Source organism: Dama dama, chromosome 5 (genome assembly GCF_033118175.1).
Source record: "Dama dama isolate Ldn47 chromosome 5, ASM3311817v1, whole genome shotgun sequence".
NCBI lineage: Eukaryota > Metazoa > Chordata > Mammalia > Artiodactyla > Cervidae > Dama > Dama dama.
The window spans coordinates 66,445,597-66,461,718 of NC_083685.1; the positions used below are offsets into that span (position 1 = coordinate 66,445,597).

At 38.2% G+C, this 16,122-nt stretch overlaps 1 protein-coding gene across 1 annotated transcript in view; it reads right to left on the reverse strand.

The window, feature by feature from the left end:
- Positions 1 to 16,122, reverse strand: part of DCHS2 (dachsous cadherin-related 2) — a 332,448-nt gene that overhangs the window by 5,104 nt on the left and 311,222 nt on the right. The window contains exons 18-20 of the mRNA XM_061140717.1: positions 6,908 to 7,038; positions 3,942 to 4,228; positions 3,232 to 3,364 (exon numbers count right to left, since the gene is read on the reverse strand). Of these exons, the coding sequence (XP_060996700.1) occupies positions 3,232 to 3,364; positions 3,942 to 4,228; positions 6,908 to 7,038 (551 nt within the window). The remainder of the gene's footprint in view (positions 1 to 3,231; positions 3,365 to 3,941; positions 4,229 to 6,907; positions 7,039 to 16,122) is intronic.

The following is a 16,122-nucleotide window of genomic DNA, read 5'->3' on the forward strand; positions in this document are numbered from 1 at the left end:
TGGACAGATTTGATCTCCTTGCTGTGCAAGGGCCTCTCAAGGGTATTCTCCAACACCACAGTTCAAAAGCATCAATTCTTCAGCGCTCAGCTTTTTTTATAGTCAAACTCTCACATCCAAACATGACTACTGGAGAAGCCATAGCTTTGACTAGACGGATCTTTGTCATCAAAGTAATGTCTGTACTTTTTAAAATGCTGCATAGGTTTGTCATAGCTTTTCTTCAAAGGAGCAAGCGTCTTTTAATTTCATGACTGCAGTCACCATCTGCAGTGATTTTGGAGTCCAAAAAATAGTCTCTCACTGTTTCCACTGTTTCCCCATCTATTTGCCATGAAGTGATGGGACTGGATGCCCTGAGCTTAGTTTTCTGAATGTTGAGTTTTAAGCCGACTTTTTCACTCTCCTCTTTCACTTTCATCAAGAGGCTCTTTAGTTCTTCTTCACTTTCTGCCATAAGGGTGGTGTCATCTGCATATCTGAGGTTATTGATATTTCTCCTGGCAATCTTAATTCCAGCTTGTGCTTCATCTAGCCCAGCGTTTCTCATGGTGTACTCTGCATATACGTTAAATAAGCAGGGTGACAATATACAGCCTTGAGGCAGACCAATCCCTCTTTGGAACCAGTCTGTTGTTCCATGTCCAGTTCTAATTGTTGCTTTCTGACCTGCATACAGAGTTTTCAAGAGGCAGGTCAGGTAGTCTGCTATTCCCACCTCTTGAAGAATTTTCCACAGTTTGTTGTGATCCACACAGTCAAAGGCTTTAGCATAGTCAATGAAGCAAAGTAAATATTTTTCTATGATCCAGCAGATGTTGGCAATTTGATGTCTGGTTCCTCTGCCTTTTCTTAATCCAGCTTGGACATCTGGAAGTTCTCAGTTTACAAACAGTTGAAGCCTAGCTTGGAGAAATTTCAGCATTACTTTGCTGGTGTGTGAGATGAGTGCAATTGTGTGGTAGTTTGAGAATTCTTTGGCATTGCCTTTCTTTGGGACTGGAATGAAAACTGACCTTTTCCAGTCCTGTGGTCACTGCTGAGTTTTCCAAATTTGCCAGCATATTGAGTGCAGTAATTTTACAGCAACATCTTTTAGGATTTGAAACAGCTCTACTGGAATTCTATCACCTCCACTAGCTTTGTTTGTAACGATGCTTCCTAAGGTCCACTTGACTTCACATTCCAGGATGTCTGGCTCTAGGTGAGTGATCACACCATCGTGATTATCTGGGTCATGAAGATTTCTTTTTTTATAGTTCTTCTGTTTATTCTTGCACCTCTTGTTAATATCTTCTGTTTCTGTAAGGCCATACCGTTTATGTCCTTTATCGTGCTCATCTTTCCTGGAATGTTCCCTTGGTGTCTCTAATTTTCTTGAATAGATCTCTAGTCTTTCCATTTTATTGTTTGTCTCTACTTTTTTTTTTTTTTTTTTTTTTGCATTGATCACTTAGGAAGGCTTTCTTATTTCTCCTTTCTATTCTTTGGAACTCTGCATTCAGAAAGATATATCTTTTCTTTTCTCCTTCTTCTTTTCTTTTCTCAGCTGATTTTAAGGTCTCCTCAGACAAGCTTTTTGCCTTTCTTCTCCTTGGGGATGGTTTTGATCACCACCTCCTGTACAGTTTTATAAACCTCCATCCATAGTTCTTCAGGCACTCTATCTATCAAATATAATACCTTGAATCTATTTGTCACTTCCACTGTGTAATCATAAGGGATTTGATTTAGGTCATATCTGAACGGTCTAGATGTTTTTTGTACTTTCTTCTATTTAATTCTGAATTTTGCAATAAGGAGTTCATGATCTGAGACACAGTCACCTCCAGATTTTTTTTTTTTTTTTTGCTGATGGTATAGAGCTTCTCCATCTTTGACTGCAAAGAATATAATCAATCTGATTTCAGTGTTGACGATCTGGTGATGTCCATGTCCCAGGCCCTGTTATTTTTCTGAACTGTGCCCTGCTATGGACAGCATTTTACTAATTACTCATCTTTATTAAGCTTAGCTTTTAATGTCTGTTGTTCAGTTGCCAAGTCATGTCTGACTCTTTGTGATCTCATGGATTGCAGCAATCCAGGCTTCTCCGTCCTTTACTATCTCCTAGAATTTGCTCAAATTCATGTCTATTGAGTCTGTGATGCCATCCAACCATCTCATCTTCTGTCATCCCCTTCTCCTCCTGCCTTCTATCTTTCCCAGCATTGGAGTCTTTTCTAATGAGTCAGCTCTTCACATCAGGTGGCCAACATATTGGAGCTTCAGCTTCAGCATCAGTCCTTCCAATGAATATTCAGGGTAGATTTCCTTTAGGATTGACTGGTTTGATATTCTTGCTGTCCAAGGGACTCTACTTGTTGTTATATTTTCTCTATACAATGGTTAACTTTTTTGTAATCACTTGCCTGAATGCATTTCACAATCATAAATGTCTTGATCTCTAATAACCAAACAAACAGCCTTGGGAGGCATCAAAGAAATCAGAACAGCATGAAAAACACAGAACATTCTACTTAATGGGTAAACATCTCTCAGTCATGTCTGACTTTTTGCAACACTATGGACTGTAGCCTGCCAGGCTACCCTGTCCATGGATTTCTCCAGGCAAGGATTCTGGAGTGAGTTGCCACTCCCTTCTCCAGGGGATCTCCCTGCCTCAGGGATTGAAGCTGGTTGTCCTGTATTTCAGGCAGATTCTTTACCATCTGAGCCACCAGGGAAGGCCACTCCACTTAATAGAGGTGCTCAAAAAACTTTCCTGTTTCAGTTTTTTTGTGTTCCTTGTTGAATATATGATACTATTACCAAACTTCTTATTCTTGGCTTGGGGAAAAAGCTTCCAAATTCTGGTAACATGCAGTCTTCAGTTCTAAATGAATCCCTTCCATTTTACTTTGATTCTTGTGGAGGCCTGGTTTATTACCCCAACTGTAATCACCTAGCTGAATGAACTGGTGTTTACTATACTGAGGTCTCTGAATTTCTATGCATTTGCCAGCATCTAATCAATTCCTTTTTCTTTCCAACCACTGAGATGTTGGAGAAGAGATGTAGCACCAGAATTTGCTATCATAGCATCTGACATGAAGAGAAGTAAGAAGGTAGTGTCTTTGATCCCAGCAGCAGGGCCTGAGGGCTATTTTAGGTATATTTGGAAAGGATTATTTCAGGTTTCCTCTCTGTAACCCAAACCTATGAATGCTAAAGCCACTACAAATAACTCACCATTGGTAGGATCAACTGAAAACATCTTAGAAGAGGAAAGGATCCTGTAAGTGATGTTCTCACTGCTTTCCACATCTGTAGCCACAACAGTCAGCACTGGGTGCCCCAGAGGCACCAGTTCGGAAATGGTGACCTGAGGGGGAAAAAAGGGAGACAGGCCCTGTGTTTAAAGAATGCAGCTATTTTCATGAACAGGGCCAGGACCTGACTCTTTTATTTATTTTGTTTATGGAAGTAACAGAGAATCTCACTTTATTAGGTATTATTAATGTATAGAGTGGACATATTAAGAAGATTGTGTTAGTAGTTCCAGAATTCAGAAAAACAAAATTAAAATTTTTTAAAAAATGTTTCATGCAGTATTGATTTTTATTATGAAAATATTTCTTTCTAAATTATTTCTGTGTAGTGGAGGATAGCTAATGCATTCACTAATGTATTCACTAATGTTTCATTACACTGTACATTATGTAACTATGAGCCTTATATTACTTACATACTTAAGAAATTGAATTGAATGAGAGATTCAATTCCATATGTACTTCTATTCTCCACGATGCTAAATATAAAACTCTCAGCATCAACTTAGGCAGTAAAAACAGTGAATACTATCTGTCTGTCTAAATTACTTTGTTGACTATGGTAAGTTTACATTATTCCCTATTCTTTCAAGTTTGGTTATGGTTTCAGCATCTCTTTGTGCTATTTACCTGGTAAGAATCTTGAGAGAACACTGGTGGGTTATCATTGATGTCCAGCACATGGACAATGAGTGTCCCCTCTGTTTGGTGCAACAAATCTGAAATTTGGATCTGTAGCTCATATTTAGTAGCTTCTTCAAAATCCAGTGTTTCAACCAGCACCACTACCCCAGTGTTCCGATCAATAGCAAATTTGGTTCCAGAATTACTCTCTTTGACAAAACTGAAGGTGAAAGCTGGATTCAAATCCACATCATGAACTGATATCCGAGTCACAATCGTGCCAGGCAAAGAATCTGAAATAGTCATGACCACTGTCAGTCTCCATTAAAAGTCATCCTTTGAAATATTTTTCTTTAATAGTTCAATCCAAGCATTTTTATTTTATGTCCAATATGATTTTCTCTTTCTTGGCATGATTTCTCATACAAGGCTCATTACAAACTGAATAAAAACTCTGAAGAATTTATGAGCCAATAAAAGTGAAAATTTACCACTAAGTAGGGAATTGAAGAGGCAGACTATTTTCAATTTTTATATTTCACTTTTTATCATATGTTTATCACACAATCCCAGCACCAAGAAACATTGTAAGGCACTTATTTGCACTATATAATTTCTATATAAAATTCATATATTCATGGGGGATGTGGGTGAGAAGAAGGTTATTATTCATAACATTAATACAAAACATAAAATTCTGAAAAGCAAGCAAGATTTAAACGAAAATGTTTGGATACTGAAGCTAGATACTTAGTTCCTCATATTCATTTTTGTAAAATTATTTCTTTTGAGAGGCACACACTGCTTCCTTCTCTTAAAACCTGACTCTCAAAATTATCAAGACTATAGAAAGTATACCTCATACTGGTGATCACAAAAGATCTCTAATAGTACACAAAAATAAATCATGAATAGATGACATGGTAAATGTTTCACATGACATATGTGTTCTTTAAACTGCCATGACAGGGACTTTGGTTTGGACTTCATAGGTATGGTACAGGTAGAAAGAAGAGTCCAGGGCATTTAGAATAATCCCATTGTGTATGAGACTAATAATTTTCATATTTCAAATTTGAACAACCTTGACATGCACCAATTACACTTGACTCCTTCTGGTAAGTTTTGATATATACAGTTTATTTTTGTGATATATTTATTCTGAGCACATTACTGCATTTTTATTCCAATGCATGTGCTTTAGAATAGCACTTTCAGTAAAAGCAGATGAAAACGCATCAAATAGGTGAGAGGTAAAACTAGACAATTTTTTATTAGTATAATATTTTAAATTATATATAGGTATTCTTCTATATAAAAATTGCTGGAATATAGCCCTCTTTGAGCAGTGTGTTTGTAATTTGTTTGGAAAGTGAACATAACAAAATGTTAGGCACATTTTAGGAATAAGTTGGATATTAAGAGTGAAAACAGAGAGGAGAGTGATGGGCAATTTCTGCAATTTCTGCAATTTCAACTACAAAAAGTTGGGTTGGGTTTTACCAGTACAGCTATTACCCACAGACAACTTTGAGATCACAGACTATGGAGTCATCATGTAGCCCAGAGACCCAAACAATTAAGATTAATCAGCATATCATGTAAAACTTTGTATTTTCAACCTCTACCATTAATGTGATAAAAGTTTTCTGCAGATGTTAAACTTTAGTTTATAGTAGAGGAAAATGATGGCTCTGCAAAAATCATCCAACTCCCTTCACTAATTACTTGTCATTAGTATATTGCAGCAGCAGTATATTGCAAATAAAAATGAGCAGGGCTCTATGGGGCCTTCCTGGGACAAACACTCCTCCATGGCCCTTCCTTGTCTTTTTTCTGTCGAAAAACTTCAGTCAAAGAATAAATTTAGGGAATTCTCTGGCAGTCCATGGGTTTGGACTCCTTGCTTTTGGCCTGGGTTAAATTCTGAGTAAAAGAACTCAGATTCTGCAAGCCACCCAGTATGCCCCCATAACAAATAATAATAACATAAATTTAATCTGAGAAGTGAGGAAACACAGAAACAAAGGAAAAACAGTCAAATAGGACAAAATAATAACAGTTCAGTCCTTGAGCAAAGTCAAGGACCTTTAGTTCTTCCTCGAGGGCTATGGATAACATTCTGAGCCATATTCTATGAGCCGTCTTGTAGCTAATGAGACTCCACCAGGTGGACGAAGTTACGTGATGATCAGACTGTAGCCATAACATAAGCTACCACAACTCTGAGAACCGCCCTCGGAGAAATGAGAACCAACCAGTCCCAGAACTGAAGATTCACTGGGCTTACAACAATCAAGACAACGGTTGGATTACCACACAGGCAATTTCAAGCTGATCCTGAGGTGACTGTGCCGTTCTGCATGGAGCCCCCTTACTCTAACCATACACCCGTGAAGCTCCCTGTTAAAAGCTGTTGCCCCCTATTAGCACTGGGGAATTGGCCTTTGGACACAAGTATGCCTTCTTCCCCAGTTACTGGCCTCCTGAATAAAGCAACCTTTCCTTTCCAACACTTGCCTCTTGAATATTGGCTTTCAAGTGGCGAGCAGCCGAACCTGAGTTTGGTAACACAAAGATTGACAAAGCTATCAGTCTAATAACATTGCATTCTCTCAGGGGAGCTTTAGGGTGACCATCATAGTCAACAAAAGATGCTTCTTCATTGAGCAGATTTCACTTTTAAGAACTGTCTGTATACAAAAGAAGCTGTGTGGAGTAGTGGTTTGACCTTAGGAAATCAGCTTCCTGCTGGTTTGAATGCAAACCCCAACTTTAACTTTTAACTTCTTTGATATTTTATATTTAATTTTTGACTCTCCATTTTACATTCTGTAAAATGAAGATAAACACAATTTATAGTTGTGTGGTTGTTGAGGAATAGTATGCATATTTAACACAGCATCCAGCTGAAAAAATAGTAGATGATATACAAGCTAATCAAAACCATTATTTCAAATTACCACACTTACTTTCTGCAATTTCCACTGCTTCAGAGGGGAGAAAAGTTGGGGCATTGTCATTTATGTCAGTCACCTGTATCTTGATCACAGTTGTATCAGAAAGCCTGGGCATGCCTTTATCTGTTGCTTGTACAATCAAACTGGTTTGGAAAAGAATCAAGGAATGTTATCCATCATCCAGAGAATAAGAAAACAACATAAATATCAAATATCCACTTGAAAATTTTAAAATGAGCTGACTAGCTTTTTTATTTCTCCCCTGACTTTTCTAAAAGGCATCATTTAAAGTTTATTTCATAAGAATGGTAGTCTGAAGTGTATTTTTTGACACATTTAAAGAATCAAATCAATCTTGGTTATTTAAACTAAATGGACTCTCTCTGGGAGACAGACTATAAATTTCAGTCCTTTCCTACTAAGAACAACTTAAAAAGTACAAACACCAATACCTGTTCTTTAGATAAGCAGACTGCCTCCACTCTGCCACACATGGCCTGAATATTGCTGTTGATACGTATTTCCATTTTACTGCACCAACAAAAGATAGAGTCACTACAAGTTTGTTTTGTATTTTTTTTCAGATCTAAATTGCAAATCAATCAAAACTGAAGAATTAACAGAGGGTGTTGCCGTTTATAACACACGCGCAAAAGATGCCTTACCGACCAGGACTGTGAAGCAGAGGCAAAAGCCCTGATCTGAAAGAAGCTACACGCAGTCATTCAATCTCTCTTGGATGACGGTACAACTCTCTTCTCCAGTAACTGACTCAGAAACCTTATTAGTGTCTTCAACTTCTCCCTTTCTGTCACCACCCTGACAATATCTAACTAGTTATGAGTCTTATAGATTTTATCACCTGAATATGATTTGGATCAGTGTACCCATCCATTTCACTCCCACCTGCAGAGTCTCAGGTAAACTGACCAACTGACTGGCTTCACAGGAACTGAAAGGTTTCCTGGGGCATGGTACTTTCAGTTTCTTTTTTTTTTTTCCACACACAACAGTTTCAATATTTAATAGAGGATTATTTGACTTATTTTCAATATGCAGTCATTAAAAGAAAAGAAATAGAAACAGTAGAGAAAAGTAACAGCACATGCATGACAGTCTCAGGCAAACTAGGACAAGGTATTTGCTCTAACCTCATCACCTTATCGTCTTTAGCTGGCATGCTGTGTATTCACTGTATCTTTTCTCAACTGGAGTGCCTGCTACTCACCAATCTTCCTACTGCAATCTCTTCATTCTCCACTCTGCAACTCCTCAATTGCTTTATCAAAAATTCTGGTTTGAAAACCTGAATCCTCTAATTAAAACCTTTCCTTGCCTCTCCATGTCTACAAGAGGTAATATAAGTCTTGAGCATGTACACATAACCTTTCGTGACATAGCTTCTGCCTGGAATTCCTATGTCTACACCCTTTTGGTCTTTAAAAGCTAACATCTCTGTAAGCTTTCCCTGGCATCTTATCTGATTTGGGTGCCCCTTTCTCTGCTCCATAGCACCCTGCACATTCCTCCACCATAGCAATCATCATTCTTTCTTCTTAATGACTTATTTGTCTACCTCTCCTATAAATTCCTTGAGGAGAGATGTCTTGCCTTATTTGGGTTTCCTTAATATATGTTGATTGGTTTCTCAAGAATTGCTCAAGATTATAAATATATCAGATGACAGAGCCAGGATTTAAGTACAGGTCTTAGTTGACTGGAAAGCTTGTGCTCCACTGTCTGATACTCTTCTATATGTCTCTCTTCCTGTGTATATATCACACTCTAAGGTATAATCATTAGCTTTCCACTGCATTCTAAACACTATGAGTTACAGGAGAGTATCTGAGTAATAAAGTAAGTTGTCAATTGGAAGATGATGTTCCTTTCAGAAGTGGAATTAGTCTTAGCCAGTGGGTGATACTATCTTTTGAGAAACTGAGTCTTAGAAGGTAACACACTTCTACTTTCTTTCCCATTCTTAGCTTACCTGATAAGTGTTCTTTTTCTTCCAAACTTAACTTTTTAAAATCATGTAAAAAAGATTAGAGATAAACAAGGGAATATTCCATGCAAAGATGGGCTCAATAAAGGACAGAAATGGTAGGGACCTAACAGAAGCAGAAGAGATTAAGAAGAGGTGGCAAGAATATACAGAAGAACTGTACAAAAAAGATCTCCATGACCCAGATAATCACGATGGTGTGATCACTCACCTAGAGCCAGACATTCTGGAATGTGAAGTCAAGTGAGCCTTAGGAAGCATCACTGCAAACAAAGCTAGTGGAGGTGATGGAACTCCAGTTGAGCTATTTCAAATCCTGAAAGATGATGCTGTGAAAGTGCTGCAGTCAATATGCCAGCAAATTTGGAAAACTCAGCAGTGGCCACAGGACTGGAAATGGTCAGTTTTCATTCCAATCCCCCCAAAAAAGGCAATGCCAAAGAATGCTCAAACTACCGCACAATTGCACTCATCTCACACACTAGTAAAGTAATGCTTAAAATTCTCCAAGTCAGGCTTCAGCAATATGTACACCATGAACTTCCAGCTGTTCAAGGTGGTTTTAGAAAAGGCAGAGGAACCAGAGATCAAATTGCCAACATCTGCTGGATCATCAAAAAAGCAATAGAGTTCTAGAAAAATATCTATTTCCGCTTTATTGACTATGACAAAGCCTTTGAGTGTGTGGATCACAATAAACTGTGGAAAATTCTGAAAGAGATGGGCATACCAGACCACCTGACCTGCCTCTTGAGAAACCTACATGCAGGTTAAGAAGCAACAGTTAGAACTGGACATGGAACAACAGACTGGTTCCAAATAGGAAAAGGAGTATGCCAAGGCTGTATATTGTCACCCTGCTTATTTAACTTATATGTAGAGTACATCATGAGAAACACTGGGCTGGAGGAAGCACAAGCTAGAATCAAGATTGCTGGGAGAAATATCAATAACCTCAGATATGCAGATGACACCACCCTTATGGCAGAATGTGAAGAAGAACTAAAGAGCCTCTTGATGAAAGTGAAAGAGGAGAGTGAAAAAGTTGGCTTAAAACTCAACATTCATAAAACTAAGATCATGGCATCCGGTCCCATCACTTCATGGCAAATAGACGGGGAAACAGTGAAAACAGTGGCTTACTATTTTTTTGGGCTCCAAAATCACTGCAGATGGTGACTGCAGTCATGAAATTAAAAGATGCTTACTCCTTGGAAGGAAAGTTATGACCAACCTAGACAGCATATTAAAAAGCAGAGACATTACTTTGTCAACAAAGCTCCATCTTAGACAAGGCTATGGTTTTTCCAGTGGTCATGTATGGATGTGAGAGTTGGACTGTGAAGAAAGCTGAGCGCCAAAGAATTGATGCTTTTGAACTGTGGTGTTGGAGAAGACTCCTGAGAGTCCCTTGGACTGCAAGGAGATCCAACCAGTCCATCCTAGAGGAGATCAGTCCTGGGTGTTCACTGGAAGGACTGATGCTGAAGCTGAAACTCCAATACTTTGGCCACCTCATGCAAAGAGTTGACTCATTGGAAAAGACCCCATGCTGGGGAAGATTGAGGGCAGGAGGAGAAGGGGATGACAGAGGATGAGATGGTTGGATGGCATCACCAACTCAATGGACATGGGTCTGGGTAGACTCTGGGAGTTGGTGATGGACAGGAAGGCCTGGCGTGCTGCAATTCATGGGTTCGCAAAGAGTCGGACACGACTGAATGACTGAACTGAACTGCAAAAAGCATCAACTTTTCGTTGGTTTAAATTCCACTTAGTAGGAAATAATCACTGTTTATCTATGGTTCACAAAGTATACAGGCTGCCTTTTATACTACTGAAGTTGGGCCATCATTGGAACAGCTACTTAAATTTCACACTTTAAGAGCCTAGAAATAATTCCCTGTTGAAAGTTTGCTTTGTTAGCATGAACATAAGTCAGGTACATATGGAAAAATTTTACTAAAAATAATAATCAACTCACCGTGTTCTCTGCCCCTGCTGCCTGCCCCTCCCCAGTGTCACACTAAAATCTCAGCAAAGACATTAAAGTTATGGCTCTGTTGATTCTTCCCCTGTGGTCATAAGGACTCTTATTTTCACAGTATTCCAATTTTGGGGTTCTATATAATGCCTATGTCATGTTAAAAAGCAAGATTCTTTGATATAGAGAGAAATATGATTCTGTTTCAAAACAAAAGGGCACGTCAAAGGTTTCTCAGTGGCTTGACGCACAAATGAAAAATCATGGAGGTAGATCCACTGAAATTCTACACAGAACTTCTATGAGACCTCAAGTTTTCTGTGATGGCTCTTTGGCAGACTTTGCAAAACTCTTGGCTGTGGTCAGCCCAACTGGCTCCATGTTCCAAAACTGTTGGCCTGATTAGCATATCAACAGAGATGATAAATGAAGTTCATCAGATAAAAACAGTCCCATTCTAGTTCAGAGCATAGTTCTCCTAATCTACCAATGGTGGGAAGCTGCTTTTTGTCATGCTAAATTTTAAATGAGACTTCAACCAGGCAGATTCTTTTCTGATTGCCTTAATACCTAAGATAGTGATAGAGGATTTTTCAAAACTCGCTCTCAACAGTATATTGAATATATTCCCAGAAGTAAATGTTTCTTCTGTAATTCCAACAGAAACAAAATATCAGTCAACATCATAACATTTCTGAAAGGAAGAGCTATAACTTCTGGTTATATCTACACAGGTTTTATATCCTGTTCCTCTAGAGATTCTGCTATAACAATGGCAAAAGAACTTAGAATAAGGTGTATGTTGATAAGGCTAAAAAGAAATGGGTGAAGATATTAGTGAGTGGAATGGGTGAGAAGTTTCAACAAATTTCTGAAAAATGCAAGCAGACTGAGAAGTGGTTAAAGATGTGTGTGATTGTGTGTGTGTGTGTGTGTGTGTGTGTGTGTGTGTGCGCAAGCATGTTAATTCATGCATGCACACTCTTAGTCATGTCTGACTCTTTGAGACCCCATTGACTGTAGCCCACCAGGCTCTTCTGCCCGTAAAATTTTCCAGGCAAAATACTGGAGTGGGTTGCCATTTGTTACTTTAGGCGATCTTCTTGATTCAGGGATTGAACCCACATCTCTTGCATCTCCTGTATTGGCAGGTGGATTCTTTACTACTGTGTCACCTGGGAAATCGGGTGGCAAAGGAATGCATTGATTAAAATGCATCTTGCATTTGAAGGAAGACAAGGATGAGTAAGAAACAGATTTGCCCTCACATAACCAAGGAGAGGCTCAAAACATGGCAAACTGCAGGGTAAGATACTGAGCTAAAAATAGCTTAAAAGATTAAATTCAAAATATAGAACAATCAAGATCCCTTGCCCATTTCTTTTCACTCCCAGGCAAAACAATGTCTGATGTTCATACTCAGTAATATTGAGGGACTGTCCCTGAAGAAATGAAATCCCCTCCTGAAGGGGAAAAACCCTTTCTATATATTGTTATTTACATGTCATCCTGCAAAGTAGTCAAGTTCTTCCCTGGTTCATCTGAAAGTCAAGCATGCTGGTCAATGAGATCCATCAGGAGATTCTGACTTCGATATTGCCTAACTTAGGACCAAGGATGGTTATTTACTCAGAGAAAGTCTCTCACATGAATAAAAGAGGATAAACTAGACAAGTGGAAGAAATAAATCCAGGGGACACAGAGATCTTGAAAGAGCAAAAGACTGCTGCTGCTAAGTCGCTTCAGTCGTGTCCGACTCTGTGTGATCCCATAGATGGCAGCCCACCAGGCTCCCCTGTCCCTGGGATTCTCCAGGCAAGAACACTGGAGTGGGTTGCCATTTCCTTCTCCAATGCGTGAAAGTGAAGTCGCTCAGTCGTGTCCGACTCTTAGCAACTCCATGGACTGCAGCCTACCAGGCTCCTCCGTCCATGGGATTTTCCAGGCAAGAGTACTGGAGTGGGGTGCCATTGCCTTCTCCAGAGCAAAAGACTAGGTAAAAATAATTCCAACTAATGTCTTAGGAGAGCTATCATAAGATAATGCATAAATAAGAACAAGATGCTATGGAAAAGCTCAAAGATTAAGAGTTTTTGAAAATTATAAAATATGTAATATTCAAAAAAATTTAAACTAAAAACAACAACAAAAAAGAAAGTTTAAAAAGTTATAATTAAGAAAATCTCCCAGAAAAATAAAACAACAAAAATAACCCCCCACACAACAATAAATGGAAAGTAGAGAATAAAGTATCAGTGACAAAGGATCAATCCTAACAGCCTAACACTTGACTGAATAGGATCCAAGAAAAAGAAACAGGGTAAAGTAAACAAACAAAACAAAACAATAAACAGAAGGGAGGTAATTATCAGTGAAATCATATGAAAAAATAGAACATTTATCCTCATTAAAACACTACATCAAGTACTCAGCACAAGGAAATACCCACACTAAAGTACATAATCACAAAACGTCTAAACACTGCAGATGAAATAACCTGAGAATCTTCACAGAAAGTGCAAAAAAAAAAAAAAAAAAAGAAATCATGTACCAAACATATTAGAATGGCATCAGACTTCTCAATAGCAGAACTGAGTTTTAAAAGATAACAGAACAACGCCTTCAAAAATCTAAAAGAAATGTTCAACTTCTATATTATTCATTGCATAAATCACATGTGAAAGTAGAATAAAGGTGTTTTCAGATGTGTAAGAACTAAAAGAATTTACTCCCTTGGCACCTTTTCCTACAAAGCTACTATAAAAGTAAGAGAAAGACATGGGATCTTCAAGTCATGCAACTAACATAGGAAAGCAGTAAAGCAAAGTTGCAAGTCACGGGGTCCAGCTTTGCAGTGGGCTTGGAGAGCCATAGTGCCCAGCTAGATCAGGAGGAGAGGAAACAGTAGGACTCAGGTCCCCAAGAAAACAGAAGATTTGATAGAATACATGATATGAGAGGCATATTAGGGGAGAAAGATGAGTGGGCATGTCTGATAGAGCTAATGGAATATTTACAGGGACATAGCAAATCAGGTGAGCAAAAAGAAAGATAATCATAAACTCTGGGGGTAAGGGAAAGAATAAGGAAAGAAATACAATTATGAAGTATGACCTGGTTCTGAAGTAAACCCATGTATAACCATGACTGCAGTCATGAAATTAAAAGACACTTGCTCTCGGAAGAAAAGCTACGACCAACTTAGACAGCATACTAAAAAGCAGACATTACTTTGCCGACAAAGGTCCATCTAGTCAAAGCTATGGTTTTTCCAGTAGTCATGTACAGATGTGACAGTTGAACCATAAAGAAAGCTGGAGTGCCGAAAATTGATGCTTTTGAACTGTGGTGTTGGAGCATACTCTTGAGAATCCCTTGGACTGCAAGGAGATCAAACCAGTCCGTCCTAAAGGAAATCAGTCCTGACTATTCATTGGAAGGACTGACGCTGAAGCTGAAGTTCCAATACTTTGGCCACCTGATGGGAAGAACCAACTCATTGGAAAAGACCCTGATGCTGGGAAAGATTGAGGGCAGGAGGAGAAGGGGACAACAGAGGATGAGATGGTTGGATGGCATCACCGACTCAATGGACATGAGTTTGAGCAAGCTCCAGGAGTTGGTTATGGACAGGGAATCCTGGCATGCTGTAGTCCATGGGGTCACAAAGAGTTGGACACGACTGAGTGACTGAACTGAACTGAAACACTGATTATTGATGAAACGAAGAACAGTGCTATGAATACAAAGGGAGATAAGACGTAAGAAGGTAAAAATATTAAAACCACATTTATTATAATAGGATATTGAGATATGTTTAAAATTACAAAGTTAGACATCTTAATTTTTATAATGGAGAAAACAAGTTAAAAGTGTCTACTCAATGGACAGGTGAGGCAATGGTTGCTGACTTTCATCTAAGTCTGCTGATCTTTGTGATGCATTTTAAAAAATGTGTTATTCTGATAACAATACAGAATTTTAAATAAGTAAACATACTTAAATCAAAGTCTTGCTGCCATTTGCAGCAACATGGATGGACCTAGAGACTGTCAGTGACGTATGCCAAACAGAGACAAACATCACATGATATCACTTATGTGTGGGACTTAAAAACTGATATGAATGGACTTGTTTACAAACATAAACAGACTCGCAGACATAGAAAACAAACTTATGATTACCACAAGAGGTCGTAGGGGAGGAATAAGCTAGGAGTTTGGGATTAACAGGTACACAGCACTATATATAAAACAGATGAACAACACGGACCTAGTGAACAGAATAGGGAACTATATTCAGTATCTTGTAACAACCTATAATGGAAAAGAATCTGAAAGAGAATATATAGATAGATAGATAGATAGATATAGTTGAATCACTTTGCTATAGACCTGAAACTAACACAGAATTGTAAATAAACCATACTTCAATAAAAAAAATTTTCAATGTCAATGGGGAAAAATTGGTATGACTTTTAATTATTTTTCTTGCCTATTGAACTACATAGCTCCACTACTGTAATACTGAATAAAAATTGTGGAAAACATCTTTCATCTTTATCTGTCTGTTGAATAATAACTTCCTGCCTGTTACATGGTCAAACGGAGCCAATCCCCCAAACATAACCTCTTCTCAAGCTCAAATGCTACTGATTTATCACCATCAGATATCCCTTTCTTTTAACTCCACATTGATGAAAAAGAAAAGTTAGTCCATTTTAATTGTCTCTCCTTACTATTTTAGTTACTCCTCAACTTACTATAACACTTTCTATCCACTACTTCAGTAATTCTTCTTTGGAAAATAATGTCAAGAGTTTTCTAATCACCAGACAATGGTCTCTTTCCAGCTGCAGACATAAATATTATAAATTTCAAAATGTTTAATCAGCCTTGTTTGAGATGAAAAGAAATTTGAGGTCAAAATGTTATTCGTTGAGAAATAAACAGAGGAAGTAATCCTGCCACACGTATTTTGAAAACTATAAGTGCTATGCTAGTACTCTGTCCATTGTTTATCAACAGAATGTTAAGGGCTGGAGAATACGTGCATCCTGGTGACCACATGAGGAAAAATGAAAGAAAGCACTGTTGGAACCTTGGTCAAATGAGGCAAAATTTTATCTAAGTTCTTATCATAAATTATAACCCTTTCTCTCTGAAGTTTACAGAAGTTTTCTAGGATAGTAATTCACAACCATGAAGATGTTTGATCTCCTGAACTGGAGGTGCTTGT